General features: G+C 44.8%; 1 protein-coding gene across 1 annotated transcript in view; it reads left to right on the top strand.

The window, feature by feature from the left end:
• BACE2 (beta-secretase 2) overlaps positions 1 to 13,871 on the top strand; it is a 90,938-nt gene extending 77,067 nt beyond the window's left edge. The window contains exon 9 of the mRNA XM_028126488.2: positions 13,382 to 13,871. Coding sequence (XP_027982289.2) covers positions 13,382 to 13,635 — 254 coding nt within the window. The 3' untranslated portion in view covers positions 13,636 to 13,871. The remainder of the gene's footprint in view (positions 1 to 13,381) is intronic.
• The last annotated feature ends 1,542 nt before the right edge of the window (positions 13,872 to 15,413 follow it).

Below are 15,413 nucleotides of genomic sequence, written 5' to 3'. Positions count from 1 at the left end.
AGAAGTTGCTGTGGCTGAGGTCGAAGAGGTTGCTGCCTGTGTTCTCCTTTAGGATTTTGATGGACTCCTGTCTCACCTTTAGGTCTTTCAACCATTTGGAGTCTATTTTTGTGTGTGGTGTAAGGAAATGCTCCAGTTTCATTCTTCTGCGTGTGGCTGTCCAATTTTCCCAACACCATTTGTTGAAGAGACTGTCTTTTTTCCATTGGACATTCTTTCCTACTTTGTCGAAGATTAGTTGACCACGGCATTGAGGGTCCATTTCTGGGCTCTCTTTTCTGTTCCATTGATCTATGTGTCTGTTTTTGTGCCAGTACCATACTGTCTTGATGACGACAGCTTTGTAAGAGAGCTTGAAGTCTGGAATTGTGATGCCACCAGCTTTTGCTTTTCTTTTTCAACATTTCTCTGGCTATTTGGGGTCTTTTCTGGTTCCATACAAATTTTAGAATTATTTGTTCCATTTCTTTGAAAAAAGTTGATGGTATTTTGATAGGGATTGCATTAAATGTGGAGATTGCCCTAGGTAGCATTGACATTTTCACAATATTTCGTCTTCTAATCCATGAGCATGGAACGTTTTTCCATTTCTTTGTGTCTTCCTCAGTTTCTTTCATGAGTATCTTACAGTTTTCCAAGTACAGATCCTTTGCCTCTTCGGTTAGACTTATTCCTAGGTATCTTATGGTTTGGGGTGCAATTGTAAATGGGCTCGACTCCTTAATTTCTCTTTCTTCTGTCTTGTTTGTGGTGTATAGAAATGCAGCTGATTTCTGTGCATTGATTTTATATCCTGCCACTTTACTGAATTCCTGTATGAGTTCTAGCAGTTTTGGGGTGGAGTCTTTTGGGTTTTCCACGTACAAAGTATCATATCACCTGCAAAAAGTGAGTTTCACTTCTTCTTTGCCGATTCAGATGCCCTTTATTTCTTTTTGTTGTCTGATTGCTGTGGCCAGGGCTTCTAATACTATGTTGAATAGCAGTGGTGAGAGTGGACATCCCTGCTGCATTCCTGACCTTAGGGGGAAAGCTCTCAGTTTTCCCCCATTGAGAATGATATTCGCTGTGGGTTTTTCATAGATGGCTTTTTTGATATTGAGGTATGTACCCTCTATCCCTACACTGTGAAGAGTTTTAATTGAGAAAGGATGCTGTACTTTGTCAAATGCTTTTTCTGCATCTATTGAGAGGATCATAAGGTTCTTGTTTTTCTTTTCTTAATGTATTGTATCACGTTGATTGATTTCCGATGTTGAACCAGCCTTGCAGCCCAGGGATAAATCCCACTTGGTCATGGTGAATAATCCTTTTAATGTACTGTTGGATCCTATTGGCTAGTATTTTGGTGAGAATTTTTCCATCCATGTTCATCAAGGATATTGGTCTGTAATTCTCATTCTGATGGGGTCTTTGTCTGGTTTTGGGATCAGGCAATGCTGGCCTCATAAAATGAGTCAGGAAGTTTTCCTTCCATTTCTGTTTTTTTGGAACAGTTTGAGAAGAATAGGTATTCTTCTTTAAATGTTCGGTAGAATTCCCCTGGGAAGGCGTGTGGCCCTGGGCTCTTGTTTTTTGGGAGATTTTTGGTTATTGCTTCAATTTCCTTACTGGTTATGGGTCTGTTCAGGTTTTCTATTTCTTCCTGATTCAGTTTTGGTAGTTTATATGTCTCTAAGAATGCATCCATTTCTTCCACATTGTCTAATTTGCTGGCATATAGTTGCTCATAATATCTTCTAAAAATTGTTTGTATTTCTTTGGTGTTGGTTGTGATCTCTCCTCTTTCATTCATGATTTTATTGATTTGGGTCGTTTCTCTCTCTCTCTCTCTCTCTCTCTCTCTTTTTTTTTTTTTTTTTTTTTTTTTTTTTTTTTTGATAAGGCTGGCCTGGGGTTTGTAAGTCTTATTCATTCTTTCAATGAACCAGCTCATCGTTTCGTTGATCTGTTCTACTGTTCTTTTGGTCTCTATTTCATTGATTTCTACTCTGATCTTTATGATTTCTCTTCTCCTGCTGGGTTTAGGCTTTATTTGCTGTCCTTTCTCCAGCTCCTTTAGTTTGTAGGGTTAGGTTGTGTATTTGAGACCTTTCTTGTTTCTTGAGAAAGGCTTGTATTGCTATATGCTTTCCTCTTAGGACTGCCTTTGCTGCATCCCAAAGATTTTGAACAGTTGTGTTTTCATTTTCATTTGTTTCCGTGAATTTTTTAAATTCTTCTTTAATTTCCTGGCTGATTCATTCATTCTTTAGTAGGATGCTCTTTAGCCTCCATGTATTTGAGTTCTTTCCCACTTTCCTCTTGTGAGTGAGTTCTAGTTTCCAAGCACTGTGGTCCGAAAATATGCAGGGAATGATCCCAATCTTTTGGTACCAGTTGAGACCTGGATTTGTGATCCAGGATGTGCTCTATTTTGTAAAATGTTCCATGAGCACTAGAGAAGAATGTGTATTCCGTTGCTTTGTGATGGAATGTTCTGAATATATCTGTCAAGTCCATCTGGTCCAGTGTGTCATTTAAAGCCTGTATATTCTTTTTTTTTATTTTTTTATTATGTTAATCACCATACATTACATCATTAGTTTTTGATATAGTGTTCCATGATTCATTGTTTGTGTATAACACCCAGTGCTCCACGGAGAACGTGCCCTCTTTAATACCCATCACCAGGCTAACCCATCCCCCCACCTCCTCCCCTCTAGAACCCTCAGTTTGTTTTTCAGAGTCCATCATCTCTCATGGTTTGTCTCCCCCTCCGATTTACCCCCCTTCATTCTTCCCCTCCTGCTATCTTCTTTTTTTTTTTCTTAACATATATTGTATTATTTGTTTCAGAAGTACAGATCTGTGATTCAACAGTCTTGCACAATTCACAGCTGAAGCCTGTATATTCTTGTTGATCTTTTACTTAGATGATCTGTCCATTTCAGTGAGGGGGGAATGTTAAAGTCCCCCACTATTATTGTATTGCTGTTGATGTGTTTCTTTGCTTTTGTTATCAATTGCCTTATATAATTGGCTGCTCCCATGTTAGGGGCATAGATATTTACAATTGTTAGATCTTCTTGTTGGATAGACCCTTTAAGTAGGATGTAGTGTCCTTCCTCATCTCTTATTACAGTCTTTGATTTAAAATCTAATTTGTCTGATATAAGGATTGCCACCCCAGCTTTCTTTTGATGTCCATTAGCATGATAATTGTTTTTGACCCCCACACTTTCAATCTGGAGGTGTCTTTGGGTCTAAAATGAGCCTCTTGCAGACAGCACATCGATGGGTCTTGTTTTTTATCCAATATGATAGCCTGTGTCTTTTGACTGGGGCATTTAGCTCATTTATATTCAGAGTAACTACTGAAAGATATGAATTTAGTGCCATTGTATTGCCTGTAAGGCGACTGTTACTGTATATTGTCTCTGTTCCTTTCTGGTCTATGTTACTTTTAGGCTCTCTCTTTGCTTAGAGGACCCTTTTCAATATTTCTTGGAGGGCTAGTTTGGTGTTTGCAAATTCTTTTAGTTTTTGTTTGTCCTGGAAGTTTTTATCTCTCCTTCTATTTTCAGTGACAGCCTAGCTGGATGTAGTATTCTTGGCTGCATATTTTTCCCGTTTAGTGCTCTGAAGATATCATGCCAGTCCTTTCTGGCCTGCCAGGTCTCTGTGGATAGGTCTTCTGCCAGTCTAATGTTTCTACCATTGTGGGTTACAGACCTCTTGTCCCAAGCTGTTTTCAGAATTTTCTCTTTGTCTCTGAGACTCGTAAGTTTTACTATTAGATGTCGGGGTGTTGACCTATTTTTATTGATTTTGAGGGGGGTTCTCTGTGCCTCCTCGATTTTGATGCCTATTTCCTTCCCCAAATTAGGGAAGTTCTCCGCTATAATTTGCTCCAATATACCTTCTGCCCCCCTCTCTCTGTCTTATTCTTCTGGGATCCCAATTATTCTAATAGTGTTTTGTCTTATGGCATCACTTATCTCTCAAATTCTCCTGTTGTGATCCAGTAGTTTTTTTTTTTTTTCTCTTTTTCTCAGCTTCTTTATTCTCCATCATTTGGTCTTCTCTATCACTAGTTCTCTCTTCTGCCTCATTTATCCTAGCAGTTAGAGCCTCCATTTTTTATTGCACCTCATTAATAGCCTTTTTTATTTCAACTTGGTTAGATTTTAGTTCTTTTATTTCTCCAGAAAGGGATTCTCTAATATCTTCTATGCTTTTTTCAAGCCCAGCTAGTGTCTTTATAATCGTGTTTCTTAACTCTAGTTCCAACATTTACTAACGTCTGTATTGATTAGGTCCCTGCCAGTCAGTACTGCCTCTTGTTTTTTTTAGTTTTGTTTTGTTTTTTTGAGGTGAGTTTTTCCATCTTGTCATTTTGTTCAGAGAAGAATAGATGAATGAGAGAACGAAATGCTAAAAGGGTAACAGTGATCCCAGAAAAATACACTAAACAAATGAGAAGAGACCCAAAACCAGGGGGAAAAGAAAGAGAAAAAAAAAAAAAGAGGAATATGGTCAGGCTGCTGAATAGAACAGAGCCACACACTAGATTTTGGGTGTATTTTGGTCTGTTAGAAGAAACTGCCTCCCAAAATCTTAAAGAAAGAAAAACTTATATACAAAAATAAGGGTAAATACGATGAAGGGATGGAATACGACTGTAAAGATGTAAATTAAAAAATATTTTAAAAAAGAAATTGATAAGTTGGTGGAAAAAATGAAAAAAATTTAAAAAGGAGAATGTGATCAGGCCCGAGACTAGGACAATGTCATACACTAGATTTAGAGTATATTTTGGTCTGTTAGAGGAAACTGTATCCCAAAATTTTAAAGAAAGAAAAACTTACATATAGACAAAAAATAAGGTTAAGTATAATGAAGGGATAGAATATGACTCTAAAAATGAAAATTAAAGATTTTAAAGGAATTGATAAGATGTTGGTTGAAAAGGGAAAAAGAAATTCAAAAAAATAGAAAAAGTAAAGAAAATTTAAAAAATTAACTTTGAAAGACTAAAGAATCATGGTAAAAAAGCCATGAATCTATGTGCAGTATTCCCCTAGCGCTGGAGTTCTCCCGTTCTCCTTGATCGGTAAACTTGGTCTTGGCTTGCTGGCTGTTCGGGCTGATCTTCTGGGGGAGGGGCCTGTTGCCGTGGTTCCCAAATGTCTTTGCCGGAGGCGGAATTGCCCCGCCCTTGTCGGTCCGGGCTAAGTAATCTGCTCGGGTTTGCTCTCCGGACTCTTGCAGGGGCAAGCTCTCGGTCCAGCTTTGTAGGACAAGAGTGAAAATGGTGGCCTCCCAATCTCCGCCCGGAGGAGCCGAGAACTCGGGGCCCCGCTCCTCAGTGCGCCCCCAGAGAAAAGCAGTCCCTCCCGTGTCCCCGGTCTCCGGCCGCACTCCGTGCTCACCCGGCCTGTGACCGAGCGTGTGGAGTCTCCAAACCCAGCAGATCCCTGCGGTGCGCTCCCGCGCCGCTCCTCCCGGGGGAGGAAGGGGAGTCTCCCCGGCTCTGCCGCTTGTTGGGTCCCTGCTGCAGGAGCAGTGGCCCGACTGGGCCGCGGATCACAGTTTATGGCCACCCCGAGCTGAGAGCCCGCACCTCGGCTCCGTCTCTGCAGCCGGCTTCCCCGCTCCGATCCCTGGGAGCTCTGCCGCACTCAGGCTCCCCCGGTCTTCCTGTGACCCCGAGGGTCCTGAGACCACACTGTCCCGCGAGGGTTGCACCCCCCGCTTAGCCACTGGAGCGACGTCCCTCAGCGGAGCCGGCTTCTAAAAGGTCCGATTTTGTGCTCCGCGGCTCTAGCACTTGCCAGAAGCGGCCGACAGAGGCCCCCTCCCCCGCCGTCTATCCTCCCGAATATCGCCTCGGATTCACTTCTCCGCACGTCCTACCTTCCCGTAAGTGGTCGCTTCTCTGTTCAGAGAGTTGCTGCTATTCTTTTCTACGATCTCCTGTTGAGTTCATAGGTGTTCAGAATGGTTTGATCCCTATTCAGCTGAATTCCTGAGACCAGTCGAAATCCAGGTCTCCTCCTCTGCCATCTTGCTCCTCTCCCTCCTTTAATTTTTTTTAAAAGTTTATTTATTTAAGTCACGTCTGCACCCAACGTGTGGGCTCGAACTCAGGACCCCGAGATCAAGAGTTGCACGTTCCCCCAGCCCATGCCCCTCCTCCAATGTGAAGTAGCTATTTATAAAATGTGAGGACACAGTTGTTTCCAGATAATACATTTTGACTGGCAACCTTAAATTGGTGCTGTTTTTCAATCACTTAAAAAAAATTTTTTTTCCAAATATAAAAGTAATACGTGTACATTGAAGACAGTTTGACTTTGGTGAGGGTTTTGATATATTTGCATTGTATATATGTACATATGAAAAAATGAATACAAACTTGAGTGTTGAACAATGCTAGAATTAACCCCCATGTACCTAACGGAGCTGGACTTAGGTTCGTTTTTCTTTTTCTTTCTTTTTCTTTCTTTTTTTTTTCTTTTATTTCCCCCATTTTTCTTTTTCAGCCTAAAGGCAGTCCTATCATGTGTTGCTCATTGACATACTTTTTTGACTACCTCGTTCTTTTTGACTTTTTTTTTTAGCAGCTTTATTGAGCTATAATTGGTATAAAGTTTACAGTTTGTGTTACAGTTGACCAGTTTGCTGAAGTTTTACATATGTATGGGACTCGGAAAAACTCCGGTCCCCTCCCGTGGCTTTGGTGCCACGCCCGCAGCACAGACCACTCTCTGTTCCTGACTTCTAACTGAATTCCACTGCAGTCAGAAAACATAGTATCAACTGAATTCTTTTCCAGATTTCTTGAGATTTCTTCTTATGGCCCAGGATGTGGTCTGTATTGGTAAATATGTTCTTGAAAACAATGTATATTCTGCTGTGTGGGTGGAACATTCTGCACTTGGCCATTAGGTCACGCTGGTCTCTGCCCTCGCTTCATTCCTGCCCACTTGCTCGCTACTGAGCAGAATAGGGCTGTTGACATCTCTGTGTTTGTGGGTTTCTATAAACTTCTGGAGCTTCATCATGGTCGTTTCTTCCTTTTCGAACTCTTATTAGTCGCATAAATGTTTAGCATTGCTTTGTCCTGTGTGTGCATTGAACCTTTACCATTATGAAATGACCATTGCCACCCCTGGTAATCCTGTTTGCTTTGAGTCTGTTGTAGCATCTGATGGTGAATATAGCCACTCTGCATTTCTTCTTCTTTTTTTTAAACCAAAGTATAGTTGCTTTTTTTAAGGATTTTTTAAAATTTTATTTATTTAACAGAGAGAGAGATCACGAGCAGCGGGAGGGTCAGAGGAAGAAGCAGACTCTCCGCTGAGCAGGGAGCCCGATATGGGGCTCGATCCTAGGACCCCGGGATCATGACCTGAGCTGAAGGCAGATACCCAACTGACTGAGCCATCCAGCTGCCCCACTCTCTCTGCATTACTTTTGATTAGCATTAGCTTGACACATCTTTCCACCCTGTGACATTTAAGGGATTTGAGGTTTTTTTTTTTTAAAGATTTTATTTATTTATTTGGCAGAGAGGGACACAGCGAGAGAGGGAACACAAGCAGGGGGAGTGGGAGAGGGAGAAGCAGGCTTTCCGCTGAGCAGGGAGCCTGACGCGGGGCTCGATCCCAGGACCCTGGGATCATGACCCGAGCCGAAGGCAGACGCTTAACAACTGAGCCACCCAGGCGCCCCTTGAGTATTTATATTTAAAGGGGGCTTCTCGTGGGTAGCAAATAGGTCTTGCTTTTTATCTAATTCGACAAGCTCTGCTTTGTCTTCTGGGTGTTCAGACCAGAGATTGGCAGATAACAACCCGCAGGCCAAATCTGGCCTGTCGTTTTTTGTATGGCCTGTAAAAACGGTTTTACATTTTTAAAGGGGTGTGAAAAAAAAAATCCGAAAAGAATGTGACAGAAATCCTCCGTGGCCCAAAAAGTCCTGACACATTTACTTTCTGATCGTTTTCCAGAAAATTTTGCTGACCCCCGGTGTAGATTCTGTTTAATGTGATCATTCATAAGGTGGTGGTTTCATCTACCATGTGGCCCCGCGTTTTCTCTTTGTCTCTTCTGTTCTTTTCCCTCTTTTCTGCCTTCTTTTGGATTATTTTTATTTCTCTTCATCGCAGCTCGTGTCTTAGCTCCAGCTCTGTGTCGGCATAGCGGTTGCTATAGGGTTTATAGGATGCACCTGATAAACACAGTAGAAGTTCCTTCTGTCGCCCCTCGCGACCTTGTTGGCATGCATTTGACTTACACGTGTTATAAACCACCCACATCACCGGTGTCATTTTTGCTTTCATCCAGTTATCTTCTACGTATTTAAAGTGAAAAGTGCAGATGTGATCGTTTCCTCGGTTGTTACCATGTCTGGTGCTCATCTCTCCTTTTTGTAGGTCCTGGTTTCCGTCTGACATCACTGATCTTCTGCTTGAAGGGCTTCTGTTAATGTAATATTAGTGCAAATGGACTGTGATGATGTCTTTCTTTTCTTCAGCTTCGTTGAGGTATAACTGACGCATAAAAGCTACATACTTTTAAGGTATAAGGTATACAATATGAGGTTTTGTTATATACGTGTAAAATCACCGCCCACTAATATCCATCAGCTCCTGTGGATACCGATGTCTTTCCCTTTCTTCCCTTTCTTTTCTTTTCTTTTCTTTTCTTTTCTTTTCTTTTTTCTCTTTCTCTCTATCTCTCTCTCTCTCTTTCTCTCAAGATCTACCCCCACTATTCTGTTCTCTGCTGCTGAATTGGACTATTTTAGATTCCATGCATAAATGAGACCCTGCAGAGTTTGTCTCTCCGTCTGACTTATTTCACTTGGTACCCTGTCCTCCAGGTTTATCCGTGTGGTCACAAAAGGCAGGATCTCCTTTTCTAAGGCTGGATAATACTCTAGTGTTTGTGTCTCTTGTGATAAATTCTTCCAACTTGTGTATGTCTGAAAACATCCCTTATCTTCACTTTGAAGGATACTCCTGCTGGGTACAGGATTCTGGGTTGACCAGGTTTTCCTTCCCAGCACTCCACAGTCTTACTGCTTGTGTTATTTCTGAGATGAAATTAGCTATAATTCTTCTTGTTCCTTCATACAGATTATTTTGTTTTGCTTTTATTCTCTATGCTTTTATGATTCTGTCGCTGGTTTTCAGCAGTTCACTGGTGTAATCTACTTCGTCTTCCTTGTGCTTGGGGATCTCTGATCCTCTTGGATCTGTGAGCTTACAGTTGTCCTCAAATTTGGAAAGGTTTTGGTGATTATTTCTTCAGATGCTTTCTGCCTCCCATCCCTCCTTATTGGGGTCCTCTGACAATATGGATATTGAGTTTCTTAGTGTGTTCCCGTGGTTTACTGATGTTCTCCCTCTATGTTTCCAGGATTTTGTTCTGTGTTTCACGGATCATTTCTACAATGTTTTCAAGTTCACTTAGTCGTTTTTTTTTCCTCCTGCAGATATATATTCTATTAATACCATGAAGTGTATTTCTTGTCCCACATCCTGCAGTTTTTATCTCTAGAAATTTGACTTAAGTCTTGATTATAGCTTCTGTGTCTCTAATTAACACATCTGACATTATTAGAGTTCCTGTGTCTCTGCTTCGCACGTCTGGTATTCCCTCCAGAGTCCCAAGTGGAATGCAGTTACGGTAACGGTCTTCATAGCCTGTCTGCTAATACTACCATCTGTGTCATTTCTCACCAAGCTTCAGATGATTGATTTTCCCCCTTGGGATGAATTGTGTTTTTCTGTTTCTGTGTGAATTATGAATTGTGTTTTCCTGCTTCTTTGCACACTTGTACATTTTTTATTGGACACCAGACATTGTGAACTTCACCTTGTTGGGTGCTTGGGACATTACAATTGACAAGAAATATGTATTTGGTATTTGTCTCCATTTCTGGCACAGAGCTCCTGAAACTTTCAGAATTTCCTAAGCGATAAGATGTCTTTTGTTATGTTAATAAGGTGACTTTGGAAAGCATCCTAGGGTAGGGCTGCTGGCCTGTGATTATTGTTGAAACTTTCGGTCCTGCCGCCTGACCTCCAGGGAGTGAGAGCCACTGGAGGTTGAAGCAGTTCTGTCTGTGCAATGAAACCACCATAAAAACCCAAAAGGAGAGGCTTTGGAGTGCTTCCAGGCTGGTGAACATGGGGACTGTGGGGACAGTGGCCCTTGGAGGGCACGGAAGCTCCGCCCTCTTCCATGGCCCTCTCCCTGGGCATCACTGACATCTGGCTGTTCCTGAGTTACATTCTTCTAAAAAATATACATACATACATACATACATACATACATACATATTTATTTATTTGTCGGAAAGCATGAGCAGGAGGAGGGGCAGAGGGAGAGGGAGAAGCAGACTCCCCGCTGAGCAGGGAGCCCGACACAGGGCTCGATCCCAGGACCCTGAGATCATAACCCGAGCTGAAGGCAGATGCTGAACCAACTGAGACACCCAGGCGCCCCCTGAGTTATATTCTTTTATAATAAACCAGGAATCTAGTAAGTAAGCTGTTTCTCTTAGTTCCATGAGCCGCTCTAGCAAATTAATCAAGCTCAGGGTGGGGGGTGGTTGGTCCCTCCGATCTGTAGCCAGTGGGTCAGAAGCACAGGTGATGACAGCCTGGGCTTGTAACTCACATCAGAAGTAGTGGGGGAGGGGGGCAGGCTTATAGGACTGAGCCCTTAACCTGTGGGATCTGATGCTGTTTCTGGGTAGATAGTGTCAGAAGTTGGTTGAATTCCTGGACATCCTGCTGGTGTGTGAGAATTGCCTGTTGGTAATTTAACCCCCAACACGTTGAAATTGGGTCCAGGTACCCGAAAGGGTGCTGAATACTTTTGTCTTCTTGCAGGCATTCTTGACATGTGTCCTGGGTCACGTTTAAGTTACTTAGAGTCCTGTCTCGTCTTGCTCTGAAGCTTCTTTAGATGAGATCCCAGAGGAAAGGAACCACACACTGCACATTGCTCTGAAGCTTCTTTAGATGAGATCAGAGCAATGTGCAGTGTGTGGTTCCTTTCCTCTGGGACGGACGAGAGACCCTTAGGACTCTAACTGATGCCCTTTGAATTGGGCTTGGGTTTTTGGCCTTTTTTTTCTTTTGTCACTCTGAGAAACAGCAAACAGGAAGCAGTTGGCAGTAGGTACTGTTTTCAGCCCTACCTGGGAGCTCCGAGCTCTGTTCTTTCCAATCCTTTCAAGTGGTCCTTTGACCAGCCTTCGTTCAATTTTGGTCAGCACTCAGCTGAAGGCTCAGGGGAGGCCCTCCAGAGATGCATGGAATTTCTATCTAAAGCCACCTCCTGCCCTACTTTGTGCCTTCAAACTCCAGGAGGCCCAGCCCTGTCCCCAGCCCTGCCCTGCCTCCCAGCCCTGCCCCCGCCCCCAGCCCAGCAGGCTGCCTACCTCTGCCTGTGTCCCCCACCCTGCACCACAACCCAGAAACGTTCTCAAGGCAGCTGTTGGGCTCCCTTCATTGTCTTGCCATCTCTCGGGACTTCTCACTCCTTGCTCAGTTAGCAGTATCTTCAGAGCCTTTGTTTCTTCATGTATTTTGCCCAATATTTTAGTTGTTTCAGGCCGCGGGGTAAAATCTGGCCCCTCTTACTCCATCTTGTCTGGAAGGAGAGATGGTTTCCGGTGATGTTCATTGCCTCCTGTCACGCTGCACGGTGGTTTTGGTGTCTTTGCACTAAGCACGCCTTACCCACATTGATGTATGTGTTAAAGCTTCTCTTTTCGTGAAGCAAGTAAGTTTTTAAGAAGATAAATGACCTGTGGAAAGGCATTTGCCACTTAAGATTCTACCATATAAAGGATTCTTACAAATCAGAAGAAGAAATTGTAACAGAAATATAAATGGCCAATGAGTGTGTGTGTGTGTGTGTGTTTTTTTAAAGGTTTTATTTATTTATTTGAAAGACACAGCGAGAGAGGGAACAAAGGCAGGGGGAGTGTGAGAGGGAGAAGCAGGCTTCCCGCGGAGCAGCAGGGAGCCCGACGCGGGGCTCGATCCCAGGACCCCGGGATCATGACCTGAGCTGAAGGCAGACGCTTATCGACTGAGCCACCCAGGCGCCCTGTGTGTTTTAAATGGTGGCTTCAGCCGTGGGCATTTTGGGCCCTAGATGAACAAAAGGCCAGCCTCCCTCTGCTTCTGGGTGTTTGCAGGCTCTTGTGCATTGCTGGACTCTTCGAGGCCACGTTAGAAGCAGCCATGAATCCACACAAACAGAAACCACATTAGCAAGGAAATTTTTCTAACCGAATGTTTTTTCCCTCATTTTAAACCATTCTGATAAGGCCATTGTTCTGTTATTTTTACTTTTTCTTGACTCAATTAAAAAAAAAAAAAAAGGATGTTACTTGGCAGGCGTTAGGGTCTTGAGGCTTTAGTTACAGAGAAATGAAATGCAGAGCGACATTGTTTTTTCGTGCCTAAATGTTCATTATGGTAATTAAACACGGGTGAGGTGGGTAACAAGGCCTTTTTCATTTTCCAAGTGAAACGTAAAATGCCAGATAAATTCTCTACTTCTGAAAAGGGCAGATACGTTTGATGTAGAGAAATGAAATACTGGTCATCCCCAAACCTGCTTTCAGAAATCCTCGCGGCCGCCTCCCCTGGAAGAGCATTACCCCAGTGTCCACTGGCACAGGTCTCTAGGTGAATCGTCACTGGGTGTCCCTTTGTTCCCGGGCAGGCTGTGAATTCCATGTCGCCCTCACGTACCATTCCTGATTCCGGGGCCTCCCTACACTGTAGGTGGGACGCGGGGCGAGCGTAGGGCGGGGAAGAATCTCTGGGTCTGACCGGGTGGTCTTGGAGCCCATTCAGAGTGGGTGTCGGGGTGGTAGGAGGACAGTCACCAGAGAGCACGAAGTCAGGTTGACTACGCCGGGGCCCTCCCGTGATTCGGGCAGGCTCTTCCGAGCTCCCGGCCACAAGTCCCGCTGCGCTCCCTACCTCCCCTGTCCCTCCCAGCGAACCCACACAGCTGTCCTCACCAGGCCCTGAGCTCCGCACTCTCGCCCGCAGGGCTCTGCAGCCTTGGCCTCCCCAGAGCACCTGATGCTTCTGCACGGGCCCTTCAGCATTGCACGTTGCTCTGCACCACGTAGGTTCAGCACCTGCAGTCCTTGAAACATGCTGTGCCGGCGGGGCGGGGGGGCAGGGACTGGACCGTCTGAAGGTGCACTGCCACAGAGCGCGCCGCCCCCCTTGGTGCCCGCCCCGTGAGGCCATGGCGTGTGTCATCAGGCAAATGTTCTCTCTTTTCCTGACGGTACAGACAGACTGCTCATTTCATAGCTGTGGATGTTCCCCCTTCTCTCTCCTCAGAAATTGCAGGTGCTCCGGTGTCTGAAGTCTCTGGGCCTTTCTCAACAGACGACATAGCCAGCAACTGCGTCCCCGCCCTGCCTTTGAATGAGCCCGTTCTGTGGATCGTCTCCTACACGCTCATGAGCGTGTGTGGAATCATCCTCTTCACCCTGATCATCCTGTTGAGGCTTCCCTTTCGGTGTCGGCACCTGCCCCGCGATCCCGAGGTTGTCAATGACGAGTCCTCTCTCGTCCGGCACCGCTGGAAATGAAGAGCAGAGCCCAGACTCGAGCGACCTTGAACTCTCTGTGACGAGAGTTACGTTTCAGGTGGAGCAGGCGGGGTCATCAGGCAGGGTTGCCCCCTGTGTCCGCTAGTCTTACATCTGTTCTGCTCCCAGATGCCTTCCAGATTTCACTGTATTTTGATTCTTGATTTTAAAGCTTCCTTCTTCTCCCTCACTTCCAAGAAAAATTATAATAAAAAACACCTCATTCTAAACGAAAACAGAGTGAATTGGGCCTCAGGCTTTCTGTGACTGGTTATGCCAAACTGTCGAGGTGTGCCACCAAAAGAAAGGCAAGCTTCTCGTTAGTTCTCCTCTTCCTCCCGTCTCTGGAGAAATGAGTACATATGGTTCGGAACTCCTCTTAGCTAATGGGAAGCTTCTCATATTAATTGCATTTAAGGGTGTTTTGCACCAGGCCTCGGCCTGGGCCCAAGAGGCTTGCAATATGGTGGCAGGAGAACCAGCCTGGGGCCTGACGATCTCACCGTCCTGCCTGCTTCTGAATCAGAAACAGAGCCCTTTTCTGAGCCTCTCTGTGCTCTGAGTGCGAGCCAGAGTCCTCTCGGAGGGGAACATCACTCAGCGGTCTTCACCAGCCTCTTCTGAAGAGCAAAGCCTTTGTCCGTCCTGGTAGAGTAGGAAGGAAACCTACTCTTTTGTACTCAGTGCTTCTGTAGTCTTGTTGGGATAAAGATAAAAAGCTACTACCTCTGTGGAGACTTTGCCCAGGGCCCTGTGCCCGGGTCGGGCTGTGGGCAGCCTGGTTCCAGCCGTTGGCCCCAGCGAAAAGAATCCTCCTTCCAACAGGCCAGGGTAACCAGTGCCGCTCTGTCGCCAAGCGGGCCGTTACGTCACATGCTTTCTCTCAAAATTAACAAAAGGTGTTTTCTGCTGAGAAAGGCAAATCCTCTTTTGCTAGCTTAGTTGTTTGTGTTTCCAAATCTCTGGAGGTGGGTTGGTTATTACGCTGGAGGGAAATAGGGAGATGGCTCAATGCCCATCCTTCTGACCAGCTCTCAGGGGAAGGAAGACACAAGACATGCAGAGAACTTGAAAGAACTGCTTCTCCCACGCTTTCAGACCACGTGTTTGCATTTGCAGAAACCCTTAGACCCCCGCATCAGCATAAACACATCTGTGGAGCTGTTGACCCACACGCTTCCTGCCCGTGGCGTGTTTAGTCTTCGGGGACGGGTTGGGTGTGCAGTGCTCTCCCTCTGTGGGGAACCTCCCTCTGAACTATCATTTATTTGATAAATTAATTTCTTCACCAAAAAAAAAAAAAAGCAGAAGGCTTAACTCGTTGCAGTCAGCCTTCTGCGATCAGGTAGAATTAGAAGAAGGGTTCAAAGCCAATATCCTTTCTCTTGTTCAGTGTTCGTGTTGTATCGCTATTGGGATGAGCTGGAGGTACGATAGAATCCTACTGGAAGGGCTAACTGGAGCGTCTGCTCTGGCTGGATTGTCATTTCTGTTCAAGATAGGCGGCGTGTGGGTGTTTGAGCCATCGGCTCTGCTCACTGGACCGGGGCAGGTCCATACTGGGGAATATATGACCGGAGGACTGTGGGGCCACTCACACATGTCATGGTGTCCTTGTGAATGCTCCAGCAGCAGCAGGTTTGAATTGCATCTTAGAACCTGAACCTTCTGGGCCCTCTCCCAGAAACAGTTTGAGTATGGCATGTACGAGGCCCTCGTGACGTTGGGGTAGCAGGAGGGGGCTTCTGTTACCAGGTACTCATTATGGTGTCTGGTCT

This window comes from Eumetopias jubatus, unplaced genomic scaffold, assembly GCF_037043125.1.
Source record: "Eumetopias jubatus isolate StellerSeaLion01/CBP00866 unplaced genomic scaffold, mEumJub1_p1.0 scaffold_1, whole genome shotgun sequence".
In the NCBI taxonomy this organism is placed as follows: Eukaryota; Metazoa; Chordata; class Mammalia; order Carnivora; family Otariidae; genus Eumetopias; species Eumetopias jubatus.
Note: the sequence above shows the minus strand (reverse complement) of the source record. Positions and strands in the feature narration are given on the sequence as shown.